General features: G+C 33.8%; 1 protein-coding gene across 1 annotated transcript in view; it reads right to left on the bottom strand.

Moving 5' to 3' along the window:
* LOC145672623 (fatty acyl-CoA reductase 1-like) overlaps positions 1-16,198 on the bottom strand; it is a 202,143-nt gene that overhangs the window by 71,251 nt on the left and 114,694 nt on the right. The window contains exon 5 of the mRNA XM_081741783.1: positions 12,992-13,101. Coding sequence (XP_081597909.1) covers positions 12,992-13,101 — 110 coding nt within the window. The remainder of the gene's footprint in view (positions 1-12,991; positions 13,102-16,198) is intronic.

Here is a 16,198-nt window from a genome sequence, read left to right as displayed (position 1 = left end):
CTCAGACTAAAAGACTTCTGCATTTTGCTGAGATTGTCATTTTTTTAAATGTGTCTCCTATTCCGAGCTAATTCTGACCAGCTGCGCAAATCTGTCTTCAACATTGGAGGGAACGGGTAAGACTAGTCTTGTAAATTTAAAAAAAAACGTTCGTATTTTTTTCAGAAATGTACGTTTTTTAAAGAAAAAAACATTGCCTCTCGATTTTTTCTAAATTTCTTTTTTTTTTTTCAAATAGACATTTGTAACGCATCTTACGTCTATTTAAGTATGAAATATTTTATGTAGGTATAATTGCTGTAAACTGCAACATAAATTAAACCCTAGATACTGACAAGCTACAAATATTTTACAATTTATATGAGTAGCATACCTACTAACAATTCGAGTTTCAGCAGTCTTCATCAATATCAACTAAGAAATAAAAGTAGAAATGAAATTTTGTTTTTTCGTGAAAGCAGGCTTTTAATACGTACGAAAATAATGTCACGAACAGTATAAAATTCAAATAACTTGTCTAAAGGTAAAAACTAATACTAATTTGCCTACTGGTATTTTCTGAATATCATAAATAAATAACTTTTTTTTTACAAAAAATAATTTTCTATATTTAACAGTTCAGTTTATTTAGTTTATATTCGTAAATAAAATAGAAAGAAAAAAGAAAAAAGTTGACTAGATATATATGATATGCAGAGCCGGCTCTACCATATGTGCAACACGTGCATTTGCATGGAGCGGCAAGTCTGGAGGGTTCGACAAAATATGTCATAAGTATATTATTTAAATTAAATATTTCTTGTTGGAAACAGACTTCATGATGATGGTAGTTACACATACTAAGCTGACCTTCTATTTGAATACTACATTCATAAATTTATGTTTAGGTCGCATTAGTTTAAGGTCACATGGACAATGCTAAAGCAAATGGTTAAATACATCCAAGCACAAATTTCTTGATTGTTGTCAAATGCAAGTACTCAAGTCTCGAACATTTCTTCCATTTAGTTAGTTATCACAGTTCTGATATGATACCTAGTTTTTCTTTGTCACAAACAAGTTCCTTATCACTGAAGGTGGAAACAAGTTTTCTTTTTAAAAAATGACAGATGTAGAAGTAAAATCAAGAAATAAAGATAAAAAAGCTACTTGTATTTTAATTGCAAATTGATATATTGAGATTGAAGCTCGATATGAAATTCTATAAAAAGGGTTACCATGTTTTTTTGGTGTGTTTGCTTTACCTTCACTAACATAATAGATTATTATTTAAAGAAAAAAAAACAAACACAACGAGATTGTATTTGTAGTATTTAAGCTTTTCTGAGTGCGAGTGTATTTTTCTTCCTCCCCTTCGTTGTTCATGCTGGAATAGCATACTTAAAATCGTGAGTTTTAAGATTTGTTCTTTCTGGAGAAAGGGGAAGGCCGCAAATGATGCAATTGCACTGGGCGGCAAATGTCCTAGGGCCAGCCCAGTAGGTATCTTATGTACATACAAGACATGAATATAGGATGACACAATTTGAAGCAATGCAGGGTGTTTCAAAATGAATATTAGGGTTTTGAAACTTCGTAGTATCTATTACAATTAACTTACAATTTTAAATATTATCAAATGAAAGAGCAACTCAAACAGTTTTGTACACACACATGCACATGCATTGTTTCCTCTGTCTGCCGTTAGAAAGAGCAAGTAGCAAAGATGGAGACTAGAGAGCAGGAAGCTTTTTGTGTTTTAACAAAGACTGAATCTGTAACAGTGCAACCGTCTGTGTGAAGAATATTAAGGAGCTGCTTGCAACTACGTCCTTATCGTTTGCAGTTGCTACAGGTCGAATGCCTACAGACTACGGTTTACATGTCAATTTCGCAAATGAAATATTGCTGCATAACAATGAAGATTTTCTGGATTGTGTCGTCTTCAGTGATAAAATTTACATTTCACCTAAGAGCTAATGTGAACACTCATATGTTCGCATCTGGCGGTCAGCAAATCCTCAGGACATGGTACAGATGAAACCAGACTACCCTAAATTGAACCTGTTTTGTGCCATATGGCGGAAAATTTATGGACCTTCCTCGATTATCGACTAGATGTGTGCCGTGTGACGAATGAAGCTCACATCGAACACTTGTAGCAAAAACTGTTTGAGGCGTTCTTTTACTTGATGTATTGTTTATAATTGTACGTAACATGTAATAAGTACTACGAAGACTAAAACCTCGATATTCATTTTGAAACACTCTGCATTTCTCACTAACAGTTTTGGAACTAAGATGTAAAAAGGGGAGAAAATGTTCCTTATAAAGTTATTGTTTTCATTATTATTATTATTATTATTATTATTATTATTATTATTATTATTATTATTATTATTATTATTATTATTGAAAACTAGTTTCCTTTTCAAAATATCTGACTCTTCCCAAAAGCATGTATGTATATAGCGGTCACTTGTGCTCTTTTTTTTTCAATGATCGGTCCCAAAGGCCAAAAGGGATGGAAATCTCCGAGACAGAGAGAGAGAGAGCAACAAAAAAACTTTCTTATGATAGATTCTAAGACAAAGTTCGAAGAACTTGTATTTGATAGAAGCCGCGGTGCCTCAGTGGTAGACCGTGTATCTCTTGTGCATGGGGATCCCGGGTTCGATCACGGCTCCCGCCAAGTGAACTTAGTAGTTGGCAAACACCGTGTGCGTGGGTTTCCTCAGGGTTCTCCCGTTTCTTCCCACTTACTTAATTACACCATTTCATTCATCTCTCATCATCAGTGTCTCCTTTATCCTAGCCGGCATAACGTGGGACGTAAAACTCAAATATTTCATTTTCATGTTTTTTGTATTTGGCAGGTGCTTCTTTGTTCCATTTTTTGGGGGGAACAGAAAAGTTTTTGCGGCTAAGAAATTACAGTATTGTAAATTTGCAAGTGGATTTACTTACATTGCAATTTGTGGTAATAAACAATTGTCATTAGAAGACATTATTGTAAACAATTAAGTTTTATTACTCCATCTATCGCAAGCCTTAGGTGCCCTCTATATCTCCCTTCTCGAAGATCGATATCTAAAATTTAGAATATGGAATATACTTGAATCAACAATAAAAATCTAAATGAGTTCTTCTATTCCGCACCCAAGGTTGAGGGGGAAGAGGGTAAACTCGAACAAATATTTTAAGCCAAAAAAATGTTAAAATAAAAGTAGTTATACTTCCCCCATAATTAAAAACTATTGCTGTAATTTACCTTCATAAGAAATCAGCGACAGTACACATACTTTACATAACATAGCAGTATACTTTATAATTTTTCACAACTAAGCAAACCGGAAGATGAAATTCCTGTGATATTAAAGTGGTATGTTCTACAAAATAACATAATTCATTATCCTTATTTCTATTAGTATTTTTGTTACAGGCTCAGAGCTACAAGACTAATAGAACTAGAAATGAGAGATTCCATTTCTTTTTCTCTCAGACTAAAAGACTTCTGCATTTTGCTGAGATTGTCATTTTTTTAAATGTGTCTCCTATTCCGAGCTAATTCTGACCAGCTGCGCAAATCTGTCTTTAACATTGGAGGGAACGGGTAAGACTAGTCTTGTAAATTTAAAAAAAAAACGTTCGTATTTTTTCAGAAATGTACGTTTTTTAAAGAAAAAACATTGCCTCTCGATTTTTTCTAAATTTCTTTTTTTTTTCAAATAGACATTTGTAACGCATCTTACGTCTATTTAAGTATGAAATATTTTATGTAGGTATAATTGCTGTAAACTGCAACATAAATTAAACCCTAGATACTGACAAGCTACAAATATTTTACAATTTATATGAGTAGCATACCTACTAACAATTCGAGTTTCAGCAGTCTTCATCAATATCAACTAAGAAATAAAAGTAGAAATGAAATTTTGTTTTTTCGTGAAAGCAGGCTTTTAATACGTACGAAAATAATGTCACGAACAGTATAAAATTCAAATAACTTGTCTAAAGGTAAAAACTAATACTAATTTGCCTACTGGTATTTTCTGAATATCATAAATAAATAACTTTTTTTTTTTTTTTACAAAAAATAATTTTCTATATTTAACAGTTCAGTTTATTTAGTTTATATTCGTAAATAAAATAGAAAGAAAAAAGAAAAAAGTTGACTAGATATATATGATATGCAGAGCCGGCTCTACCATATGTGCAACACGTGCATTTGCATGGAGCGGCAAGTCTGGAGGGTTCGACAAAATATGTCATAAGTATATTATTTAAATTAAATATTTCTTGTTGGAAACAGACTTCATGATGATGGTAGTTACACATACTAAGCTGACCTTCTATTTGAATACTACATTCATAAATTTATGTTTAGGTCGCATTAGTTTAAGGTCACATGGACAATGCTAAAGCAAATGGTTAAATACATCCAAGCACAAATTTCTTGATTGTTGTCAAATGCAAGAACTCAAGTCTCGAACACCTCTTCCATTTAGTTAGTTATCACAGTTCTGATATGATACCTAGTTTTTCTTTGTCACAAACAAGTTCCTTATCACTGAAGGTGGAAACAAGTTTTCTTTTTAAAAAATGACAGATGTAGAAGTAAAATCAAGAAATAAAGATAAAAAAGCTACTTGTATTTTAATTGCAAATTGATATATTGAGATTGAAGCTTGATATGAAATTCTATAAAAAGGGTTACCATGTTTTTTTGGTGTGTTTGCTTTACCTTCACTAACATAATAGATTATTATTTAAAGAAAAAAAAAACAAACACAACGAGATTGTATTTGTAGTATTTAAGCTTTTCTGAGTGCGAGTGTATTTTTCTTCCTCCCCTTCGTTGTTCATGCTGGAATAGCATACTTAAAATCGTGAGTTTTAAGATTTGTTCTTTCTGGAGAAAGGGGAAGGCCGCAAATGATGCAATTGCACTGGGCGGCAAATGTCCTAGGGCCAGCCCAGTAGGTATCTTATGTACATACAAGACATGAATATAGGATGACACAATTTGAAGCAATGCAGGGTGTTTCAAAATGAATATTAGGGTTTTGAAACTTCGTAGTATCTATTACAATTAACTTACAATTTTAAATATTATCAAATGAAAGAGCAACTCAAACAGTTTTGTACACACACATGCACATGCATTGTTTCCTCTGTCTGCCGTTAGAAAGAGCAAGTAGCAAAGATGGAGACTAGAGAGCAGGAAGCTTTTTGTGTTTTAACAAAGACTGAATCTGTAACAGTGCAACCGTCTGTGTGAAGAATATTAAGGAGCTGCTTGCAACTACGTCCTTATCGTTTGCAGTTGCTACAGGTCGAATGCCTACGGACTACGGTTTACATGTCAATTTCGCAAATGAAATATTGCTGCATAACAATGAAGATTTTCTGGATTGTGTCGTCTTCAGTGATAAAATCGACATTTCACCTAAGAGCTAATGTGAACACTCATATGTTCGCATCTGGCGGTCAGCAAATCCTCAGGACATGGTACAGATGAAACCAGACTACCCTAAATTGAACCTGTTTTGTGCCATATGGCGGAAAATTTATGGACCTCTCTCGATTATCGACTAGATGTGTGCCGTGTGACGAATGAAGCTCACATCGAACACTTGTAGCAAAAACTGTTTGAGGCGTTCTTTTACTTGATGTATTGTTTATAATTGTACGTAACATGTAATAAGTACTACGAAGACTAAAACCTCGATATTCATTTTGAAACACTCTGCATTTCTCACTAACAGTTTTGGAACTAAGATGTAAAAAGGGGAGAAAATGTTCCTTATAAAGTTATTGTTTTCATTATTATTATTATTATTATTATTATTATTATTATTATTATTATTATTATTATTATTATTATTATTATTATTATTATTATTATTATTATTATTATTATTGAAAACTAGTTTTCTTTTCAAAATATCTGACTCTTCCCAAAAGCATGTATGTATATAGCGGTCACTTGTGCTCTTTTTTTTCAATGATCGGTCCCAAAGGCCAAAAGGGATGGAAATCTCCGAGACAGAGAGAGAGAGAGCAACAAAAAAACTTTCTTATGATAGATTCTAAGACAAAGTTCGAAGAACTTGTATTTGATAGAAGCCGCGGTGCCTCAGTGGTAGACCGTGTATCTCTTGTGCATGGGGATCCCGGGTTCGATCACGGCTCCCGCCAAGTGAACTTAGTAGTTGGCAAACACCGTGTGCGTGGGTTTCCTCAGGGTTCTCCCGTTTCTTCCCACTTACTTAATTACACCATTTCATTCATCTCTCATCATCAGTGTCTCCTTTATCCTAGCCGGCATAACGTGGGACGTAAAACTCAAATATTTCATTTTCATGTTTTTTGTATTTGGCAGGTGCTTCTTTGTTCCATTTTTTGGGGAGAACAGAAAAGTTTTTGCGGCTAAGAAATTACAGTATTTACTTACATTGCAATTTGTGGTAATAAACAATTGTCATTAGAAGACATTATTGTAAAAAATTAAGTTTTATTACTCCATCTATCGCAAGCCTTAGGTGCCCTCTATATCTCCCTTCTCGAAGATCGATATCTAAAATTTAGAATATGGAATATACTTGAATCAACAATAAAAATCTAAATGAGTTCTTCTATTCCGCACCCAAGGTTGAGGGGGAAGAGGGTAAACTCGAACAAATATTTTAAGCCAAAAAAATGTTAAAATAAAAGTAGTTATACTTCCCCCATAATTAAAAACTATTGCTGTAATTTACCTTCATAAGAAATCAGCGACAGTACACATACTTTACATAACATAGCAGTATACTTTATAATTTTTCACAACTAAGCAAACCGGAAGATGAAATTCCTGTGATATTAAAGTGGTATGTTCTACAAAATAACATAATTCATTATCCTTATTTCTATTAGTATTTTTGTTACAGGCTCAGAGCTACAAGACTAATAGAACTAGAAATGAGAGATTCCATTTCTTTTTCTCTCAGACTAAAAGACTTCTGCATTTTGCTGAGATTGTCATTTTTTTAAATGTGTCTCCTATTCCGAGCTAATTCTGACCAGCTGCGCAAATCTGTCTTCAACATTGGAGGGAACGGGTAAGACTAGTCTTGTAAATTTAAAAAAAAAACGTTCGTATTTTTTCAGAAATGTACGTTTTTTAAAGAAAAAACATTGCCTCTCGATTTTTTCTAAATTTCTTTTTTTTTTTCAAATAGACATTTGTAACGCATCTTACGTCTATTTAAGTATGAAATATTTTATGTAGGTATAATTGCTGTAAACTGCAACATAAATTAAACCCTAGATACTGACAAGCTACAAATATTTTACAATTTATATGAGTAGCATACCTACTAACAATTCGAGTTTCAGCAGTCTTCATCAATATCAACTAAGTTAAAAGTAGAAATGAAATTTTGTTTTTTCGTGAAAGCAGGCTTTTAATACGTACGAAAATAATGTCACGAACAGTATAAAATTCAAATAACTTGTCTAAAGGTAAAAACTAATACTAATTTGCCTACTGGTATTTTCTGAATATCATAAATAAATAACTTTTTTTTTTACAAAAAATAATTTTCTATATTTAACAGTTCAGTTTATTTAGTTTATATTCGTAAATAAAATAGAAAGAAAAAAGAAAAAAGTTGACTAGATATATATGATATGCAGAGCCGGCTCTACCATATGTGCAACACGTGCATTTGCATGGAGCGGCAAGTCTGGAGGGTTCGACAAAATATGTCATAAGTATATTATTTAAATTAAATATTTCTTGTTGGAAACAGACTTCATGATGATGGTAGTTACACATACTAAGCTGACCTTCTATTTGAATACTACATTCATAAATTTATGTTTAGGTCGCATTAGTTTAAGGTCACATGGACAATGCTAAAGCAAATGGTTAAATACATCCAAGCACAAATTTCTTGATTGTTGTCAAATGCAAGAACTCAAGTCTCGAACACCTCTTCCATTTAGTTAGTTATCACAGTTCTGATATGATACCTAGTTTTTCTTTGTCACAAACAAGTTCCTTATCACTGAAGGTGGAAACAAGTTTTCTTTTTAAAAAATGACAGATGTAGAAGTAAAATCAAGAAATAAAGATAAAAAAGCTACTTGTATTTTAATTGCAAATTGATATATTGAGATTGAAGCTCGATATGAAATTCTATAAAAAGGGTTACCATGTTTTTTTGGTGTGTTTGCTTTACCTTCACTAACATAATAGATTATTATTTAAAGAAAAAAAAACAAACACAACGAGATTGTATTTGTAGTATTTAAGCTTTTCTGAGTGCGAGTGTATTTTTCTTCCTCCCCTTCGTTGTTCATGCTGGAATAGCATACTTAAAATCGTGAGTTTTAAGATTTGTTCTTTCTGGAGAAAGGGGAAGGCCGCAAATGATGCAATTGCACTGGGCGGCAAATGTCCTAGGGCCAGCCCAGTAGGTATCTTATGTACATACAAGACATGAATATAGGATGACACAATTTGAAGCAATGCAGGGTGTTTCAAAATGAATATTAGGGTTTTGAAACTTCGTAGTATCTATTACAATTAACTTACAATTTTAAATATTATCAAATGAAAGAGCAACTCAAACAGTTTTGTACACACACATGCACATGCATTGTTTCCTCTGTCTGCCGTTAGAAAGAGCAAGTAGCAAAGATGGAGACTAGAGAGCAGGAAGCTTTTTGTGTTTTAACAAAGACTGAATCTGTAACAGTGCAACCGTCTGTGTGAAGAATATTAAGGAGCTGCTTGCAACTACGTCCTTATCGTTTGCAGTTGCTACAGGTCGAATGCCTACAGACTACGGTTTACATGTCAATTTCGCAAATGAAATATTGCTGCATAACAATGAAGATTTTCTGGATTGTGTCGTCTTCAGTGATAAAATCGACATTTCACCTAAGAGCTAATGTGAACACTCATATGTTCGCATCTGGCGGTCAGCAAATCCTCAGGACATGGTACAGATGAAACCAGACTACCCTAAATTGAACCTGTTTTGTGCCATATGGCGGAAAATTTATGGACCTTCCTCGATTATCGACTAGATGTGTGCCGTGTGACGAATGAAGCTCACATCGAACACTTGTAGCAAAAACTGTTTGAGGCGTTCTTTTACTTGATGTATTGTTTATAATTGTACGTAACATGTAATAAGTACTACGAAGACTAAAACCTCGATATTCATTTTGAAACACTCTGCATTTCTCACTAACAGTTTTGGAACTAAGATGTAAAAAGGGGAGAAAATGTTCCTTATAAAGTTATTGTTTTCATTATTATTATTATTATTATTATTATTATTATTATTATTATTATTATTATTATTATTATTATTATTATTATTAGCCGAGACTATAACTACTACAACAACACGAGTTAGTAGTCAAGAAAATGTAATCAAATGTACACTCACGTCCAAAATGATTGTCGCATATCTATAATTGCCTTCTTGTAAGAATATAATTTGATAATGATTTTACAGGGTACTTTTAATGCTGATATTATGTGTATAATCGTGAAATGTATATTTGTGGTGAATTTTACAGGAAAAGAATTATTATAAATACGGATATTAGAATGAGTAAAACAAAATGTTGCCAAATGGACAAAAAAAGTTTTATTTTCGTTTTATTGTTCTTATTTATTGCTCTTCTGACATGAAATTTGCCACATACATGTCTTTGCCGATTATACACATATTAACATTATAAGAAATACCGGGCGAATTCGTTATCAAAATATATTCCTACAACTACATATTTATAGACATGCGACAATAATTTTGGACATGAGTGTACACTCGTAACACTTTCGGACGCAGGTGGACAAAGTGACACACACGGGTGTGTCACTTTTTTAATCCGCTCCTGTGTGGACACTAATTAAGATGTTAGGACATTATTTTTGTCAAATATGGCTGGACCATAGTTTATAATATTAATTTCTTTTTCTTCTGGGTGTCGAATTTCCTTCTCAAATTTTACCCCAGTCAAAAATTCGAGAATTTTCGAATTTCGAATTTCTTTTACTTATTTTTCTATGTAGCTTCCTTCGTTGAAGAAAGACCTCCTTAAGACTTGCCCGATAGATACCTCGGATGGATACACAATTGTTGACATCAATTGGACGGGTCTGCGCGGAGTGTTGCCAATAAAGGAAATTAAAATTTTCCAAAATTTGGGCAAAAATTCGAAATTTTAGTTTATTTATCCGTACCTATACGTCCGAGTGCACGTCAACTTACGCCAGTCGGACGTTTGTCCTTACTAAACAAACACGGATACAGTTCGTTAAGATGGAGTAATTAGGGAGGGCACGAAAAATTCATATTTAGGTTCCCTATCTTCCCTATCTTTCTGTTTATTGTAATATACCGGTAGTTTTGGTAATTAGAAGGTTTGTTCCTTAAATATCGCCATGATACTTGTAGGATATATTGGCGGTGTACCAATTTTTAATTTAAGATAGTTTGGGTCTGTTTGGTAGCAATGATGCCAGCTACAGAAAATTTTAATTCCAGAGTTTAGGGGGAAATTTTGGGAAAATTATCTATTTTGTCTCTCTTATTTCCCTCTTGTTGGCTACATCGGAACAAACGTACTAGTATCTGAAAGCATCATCTTTGCCCTACACAACGCACTATAGAAAGTTTCAATAGGATAATTAGGGGAAGTACAGTTTAGGTTTACAGTAGACCTTGTTCTCTATTTGGAAAGATAACTATGATTTTTTTAGGTAGAATGAGATATTTTTTATTGACATGCTTACTTTATTAGATATCATCACAATATTTGTAGGATATATTAGAGGGATACCAAAGCTTATTTTAAGATAGTTTGTGTGTGTCTGATAACAGTGTTGCAGCTACAGAAAATTTTAATTCCAGATTTTAGGGTGAAATTTTTGAAAAATTTCCATTTTTGTCTCTATTATTTTCCTCTTGTTGGCTACACTCGGACAAACGTACCAGTGTCTAAAAACCTCCTCCTTAGCCTACACAGTGCACCATAGAAAGTTTCACTAGAATAATTACGGGAAGTACAGTTGAAGTTTATAATAAACCATGTTCTGTAAATGGTAAGAAAATGGTGAATTTCTAAGGTAGAATGAGATTTTTTTTTAAATTTCATGCTTAATTTGTTATATATCGCCATGATACACGTAGGATATATTCTTGGGGTACCAAGATTTATTTTCAGATTTTTTTCGTCTGTCTGCTGGCAGTGTTTTCATTTAAAACAATTAATTCCCAATTTTAGGTGAAAAATTCGGAAAATTTCCCTTTTCCCTCTATTATTTCCCTCTTGCTGGCTACATTGAAACAAAAGTACCACTACCTTAAAGCTTCGTTTTTGGCCTACAGAATACATCATAAAAAGTTTCAATAGGATAATTAGAGAAGCTGTAGCCTTGGCATATCTGTTGATTGTTACTTCTGAGGCGTAAAAAGTGTCGAAATTTCATGTGTATGATGAGAGAGAATTTTTATTTCCCTCTTTGAATGGAAGCCAGCGACTTCAGAATTTAACTTTACCTTGTCAACACACCAAAGAATTTTTTATGTGACTTGAACTCATATGGCAGCAGTGGTGCTAGATACAAAAAATTTTGAAATTCATTTAGGGATTTTTTTGTAAAATTTCAACCCTACATTTCCCTAAATAATTTCCCACACGGAGAAAAATGCATAATCCAGTCAGCATGTAAATGCTGTTTTTACCAGGTTACGCGCGTCACCACATTAAGTAAGTTTCAGCAGTAGTATGATTTACACCACCGTCCAGCGAAAATTTTGTATTGTGTTACCACCATTTCAAATCTAGAATTAACGCTATACCCATTCCGACGGTGGTAACTTAGGTATATAAGGTTGTTACTACCTTCCTACGAGTGTCCCGTCTTGGTTCTTTCTAAATCTGTGACACCCTACCTTACGAGAGTAATAGTTTTTAACTCGAAATCAATCATGTGAATAAAATTATCCAATCACAGCGAGTCTAGTTCGACGCCGAACTCCAGACTTGGCATGGTGTTCCCACCTGCTGTACTTTTATACATGAAATTACATTACTTAAGGAGCGCACCCGCGTAAATACGATGTATCCACACGGAAATCCTAGTCCTTTTTTTCTCAGTGCACCCGTTGGCAACATTACATGTGATATACACCAAAAAATAGCCACATCCATTTTCTAGGAAACAAGGCCTTAACCATATCAATAGAATAAATGTTTTTTGAGCAATAAGTCACAAACTAAAAATGTAGGAAAACGCCCAAAATGACCTGGGTCCGAAAGGAATAATCACTCAATTTTGCTCGTATAGGTACAAAGAAACAAATGATTTGTAAGTTACGAGGGCTTCAACTCAAGTTCTGTTGATTATTTCAATAATCTGCAACATAAATCAATAAATAATAGTTGCCAGAAAAAAAAACAGACATTTGAAAAAAAAACATAAAAAAGAACGGTTTTTTAAATAAAAGAACACAGAAAAAAACGTTTTTTTTTTTACAACACTATCTTAATTACTACCAGATCTGTCTTCAACATTGGGGGGAATACGTAAGACTTTTTTTCCTTTTGTTAAGCGATGCTCAAAATATTTGTGAAGTTGAAAAACAATCCTGTGGAGGATCAGGGAGCAGAGTTGTCTCCAACATTGGGAGGCGGGTAGATTTGAGGCTTATTCTGGGGGGACATCAATTTCAACTCACTTTCCTTTGTGGTAATCGGACAAAAATCATCACATTTTTTCCAAAAAGCACATTTCAAATCGGATTATTGGAGGGATAGCCCCCCAGTTCCAAGATTGGAGGGGACATGTCCCCCTCATCCCCCGGGATTTGTGCCAGTGATCACTACCGAAAATTATATACTCCGACTTAAAATTTGTTTTCTCATTGTGAAAATTATCGTCCAGATTGTCTTGTGATTCTCAAATCAAGAGTGAAATTTCATTACATACATTACTTACTTATAGATGGCCTAAAAATAGCCACTGGAATTAATTCCGAATATGAATAGACAATGTGCTCTGCTAACGCCTTGGAGAAAGAGTAGGTATTTGGTAGTCCGTTCAACAGCCTGCAAGGAAATAAAATGGCGTTTTAGGTACGATTCATTGTATGTGAAGTAAATAAATTATTACCTTCCTCATTAACGCAATTCCTCCGTCAATAACCTACGGAAGTGATAACGAATATGGGTATTATTGTAGGTAAGATATATATTAGGGTGAGTCGAAAAAAAGATTTCTTTCAAATCGAATTTTAATAGTGCGGAAAAGTTGGACTATCTATCGAAACGTGTAAGTTTATTTTTTTTAAATCGCGTAATATCTTCAGTTCGTGCATCCAGGTTAAAGTTTTACCAAATTGTCAAAAATCGTACCTTTTTTTGGAACACCCTGTATAGAACACAGGGTGCTTCTGATAGTTGTAATAGAGCGCTAACTCTCAAGTAGGCATGTAACAATACACAGAAGAAAAGAAAATCAACATCGGATAATATCTTCAGTTCTTGCTCTATGGTCAAAACCTCGTGAAATTGTCAAAAATCGTACTTTTTGGAACACCCTGTATAAAATAGTTTATGTTGTTATAGCCCTAATAGGACTGTTATATTCTCCCAACTTTGCAGGAATATTCAAAAAAAAAAAAAAAAAAAAAGAAAATAGAAATTGGATAGTATCTTCAGCTCGTGTATTGGAACTTAAAAATCGAAAATTTTACGAAAGGAATCATTTTCTATGTTTTCGATCTGAGCGTGCAGCTCTTCGCTCATTTCTGATCTTAGAAATGATCCAGAACTCACCACGAGGAGGTGGCTGCACTTCGAGTTCCACCCAGACCCTTCCCAACCACCCTACCATTGTAGAAGTTTGCGATTTATTTCTTTTTTATTTCGGACATAACTTTAAAATCAGACTTCTTACTAAAATCTGGCATTATAGAGCGTGACAAAAGTGTGGTCCGAATAAAACTATCTCTGTTTAAGGAGGCACACACTTTTGTAGCAGCCTCTGTTACAAGTTTAACACATCTTTCTACGACCTGTGTGTGACATGGAAATTTTACGTAGTCAAACTCCGGCAGTTCTTTTGTCTTTAGAAATGACAAAATACTCGCTGTTGTTACATGGGCCATTATTGTTGGTGATGAAAGTTTACACGTTGACCAATCTATCAATCCGGTATAGTCAGTTGCTTCAAAATTGATATCAGGTGGTAAAAAATTTCTCACACTTTTACCTGATGGTGGTTGATTCCTCGATTTCAACAATCTCCTGAAAGCTAATTCTCTTATGTGTTTCTGTTCATCCATCGCCATGGCCAAAATAAGGTTTTCAGGGTGCGCAAAAAAAAAAAAAAAAAAAAAAACCGTTTCGCTGTATTACAGGATTGATCATTTCTAGTAAACTTTCCCGTAGATATCGTGATGTCTGAATCAGTTTAAACACTTGTTTTGCACCATCTTTTACAGACGAATTTTGTTTAATAGCAAACCAAGCTGGTGCGTATGTTTTTACAATGTATGTCTAAAAGGTAACTCATTAAAATGTAATAAACAAATGAACCACTGGAGTGGTCTTCCAAATTTAACCTCAATATTATGAATAATTCCACTTTTCCATCCAGTATTAACCACTGTCCCATCACAGCCGATAGCAACAAGATCATTTAAGTCCACGTCTTTGTCACTTAAATAAAAAAGCAGTGGCGTATTTAGGGGGAGGGCTATCGGGCTCTAGCCCTCCCCGAAATAAATTTGATCGTTTTTCGCATTCCACGTAGGGCTACAACAATAATCCTTTTCATAAATTTCTAAGAATTTCATTAACTTTCAATTTTCCTATGCTCTATGTTCACAAATAGACCTAATACTGTATTTGTCAAATTTCATTCCATATAACAACTACGTTCTTTTTTCTATCTTTCGTCCATTCTACTTTTCTTTTTCTTAGTTGTTACTTTCTTTCGTTTCTCCTATCATAGTTTTGACCATTGCTAGTTGTGATTTGAGTCGGCCGTCGTCAATAACACCAAAACTAAGAGAAGCTGATAAGCGAAACTAATGTTCCACACCAACTTGCACGGATATCAACATAATGGGACTTTAGTTATTGTAGCAAAGGAATATTTACATCGTTTAGTTATAAAGAGAGGTAAATTTTTGAATTAAAGAAAATCGAGAGGGGAAATAGGTAGCCCGGGAAATTAGGTACGTCAAGAAGATGCTTCCTTTTTCTTCCATGAATAGAATAAATTGTTAAATTCACTGTTAAATTTTTGTGTGTACTCAATGGCGTATTTAGGGGGAAGCTTCCGGGCTTAAGCCCCCTCCCCCGAAATCTTACTTACTATAGTAAAGTATATGAAATATCTTGCACAATTTTCAGATTTTCATGCAAAGCCCTTCCCCCCCCGAAACTTAGCAAAGCCCTCCCCGAAACAAAATCGTAAATACGCCACTGTGTGTACTATATCATGTAAGATTCACAAGTCTAGAATTCTTGCCATTAAAACTGAAATCAGTATATTTCAGCTTCAACTTATCTCAACATTTTCTTTCAGGTAAAAACTTACACAGATAAAACTGAATATTTCCATTTTTTTTCTAAATTGAAATCAGTTAATAAGCTGAAATGAAATTACAAATATTCAACGTGTGTTTGTAGGAGCGTCATTTCGGATTTGCCTGGGAGGTAAGATCCTCCACCGACATACGAGTTTCACGTTTTTTTCCTAGTACAGAATTAGTAAACAATTGATTAAAATATTAATTCTGAAACGCAGGTGGGCAATTCTCCCCCTTATTCCCCATATTGTGTATAGCCTTCCCCGAAACAAAATCCTAAATACGCCACTGTAAAAAAAAAAAAAAGTATACTCTTAGATATATCCTTTGCAGATCCAGTTCTAGGCGTTATATGGCCAATGAATTGACTATCAGGCTCCTGAAGTAAGGATACATACGGATATATGATCTTCTTTTCTTATTCTGCGATACATTTTATTGCTTATCTTTTCTTGTACCAGGGTTTCATCCTACCATCAAAGTATATAGCTTTAGGGCATTCGATCTCTATTTTGTAATGCGCTTCTAATTTGCTCCTTTTCTCGTCTAATTTTACTTTTATCTGTAACCAAGGACTTGTCGCATTCTGTAATTAAACCAACGTC

This window comes from Thermobia domestica, chromosome 16 (genome assembly GCF_964235325.1).
Source record: "Thermobia domestica chromosome 16, izTheDome1.hap1.1, whole genome shotgun sequence".
Classification (NCBI taxonomy): domain Eukaryota; kingdom Metazoa; phylum Arthropoda; class Insecta; order Zygentoma; family Lepismatidae; genus Thermobia; species Thermobia domestica.
This window is presented reverse-complemented; position numbering and strand designations above follow the sequence as displayed.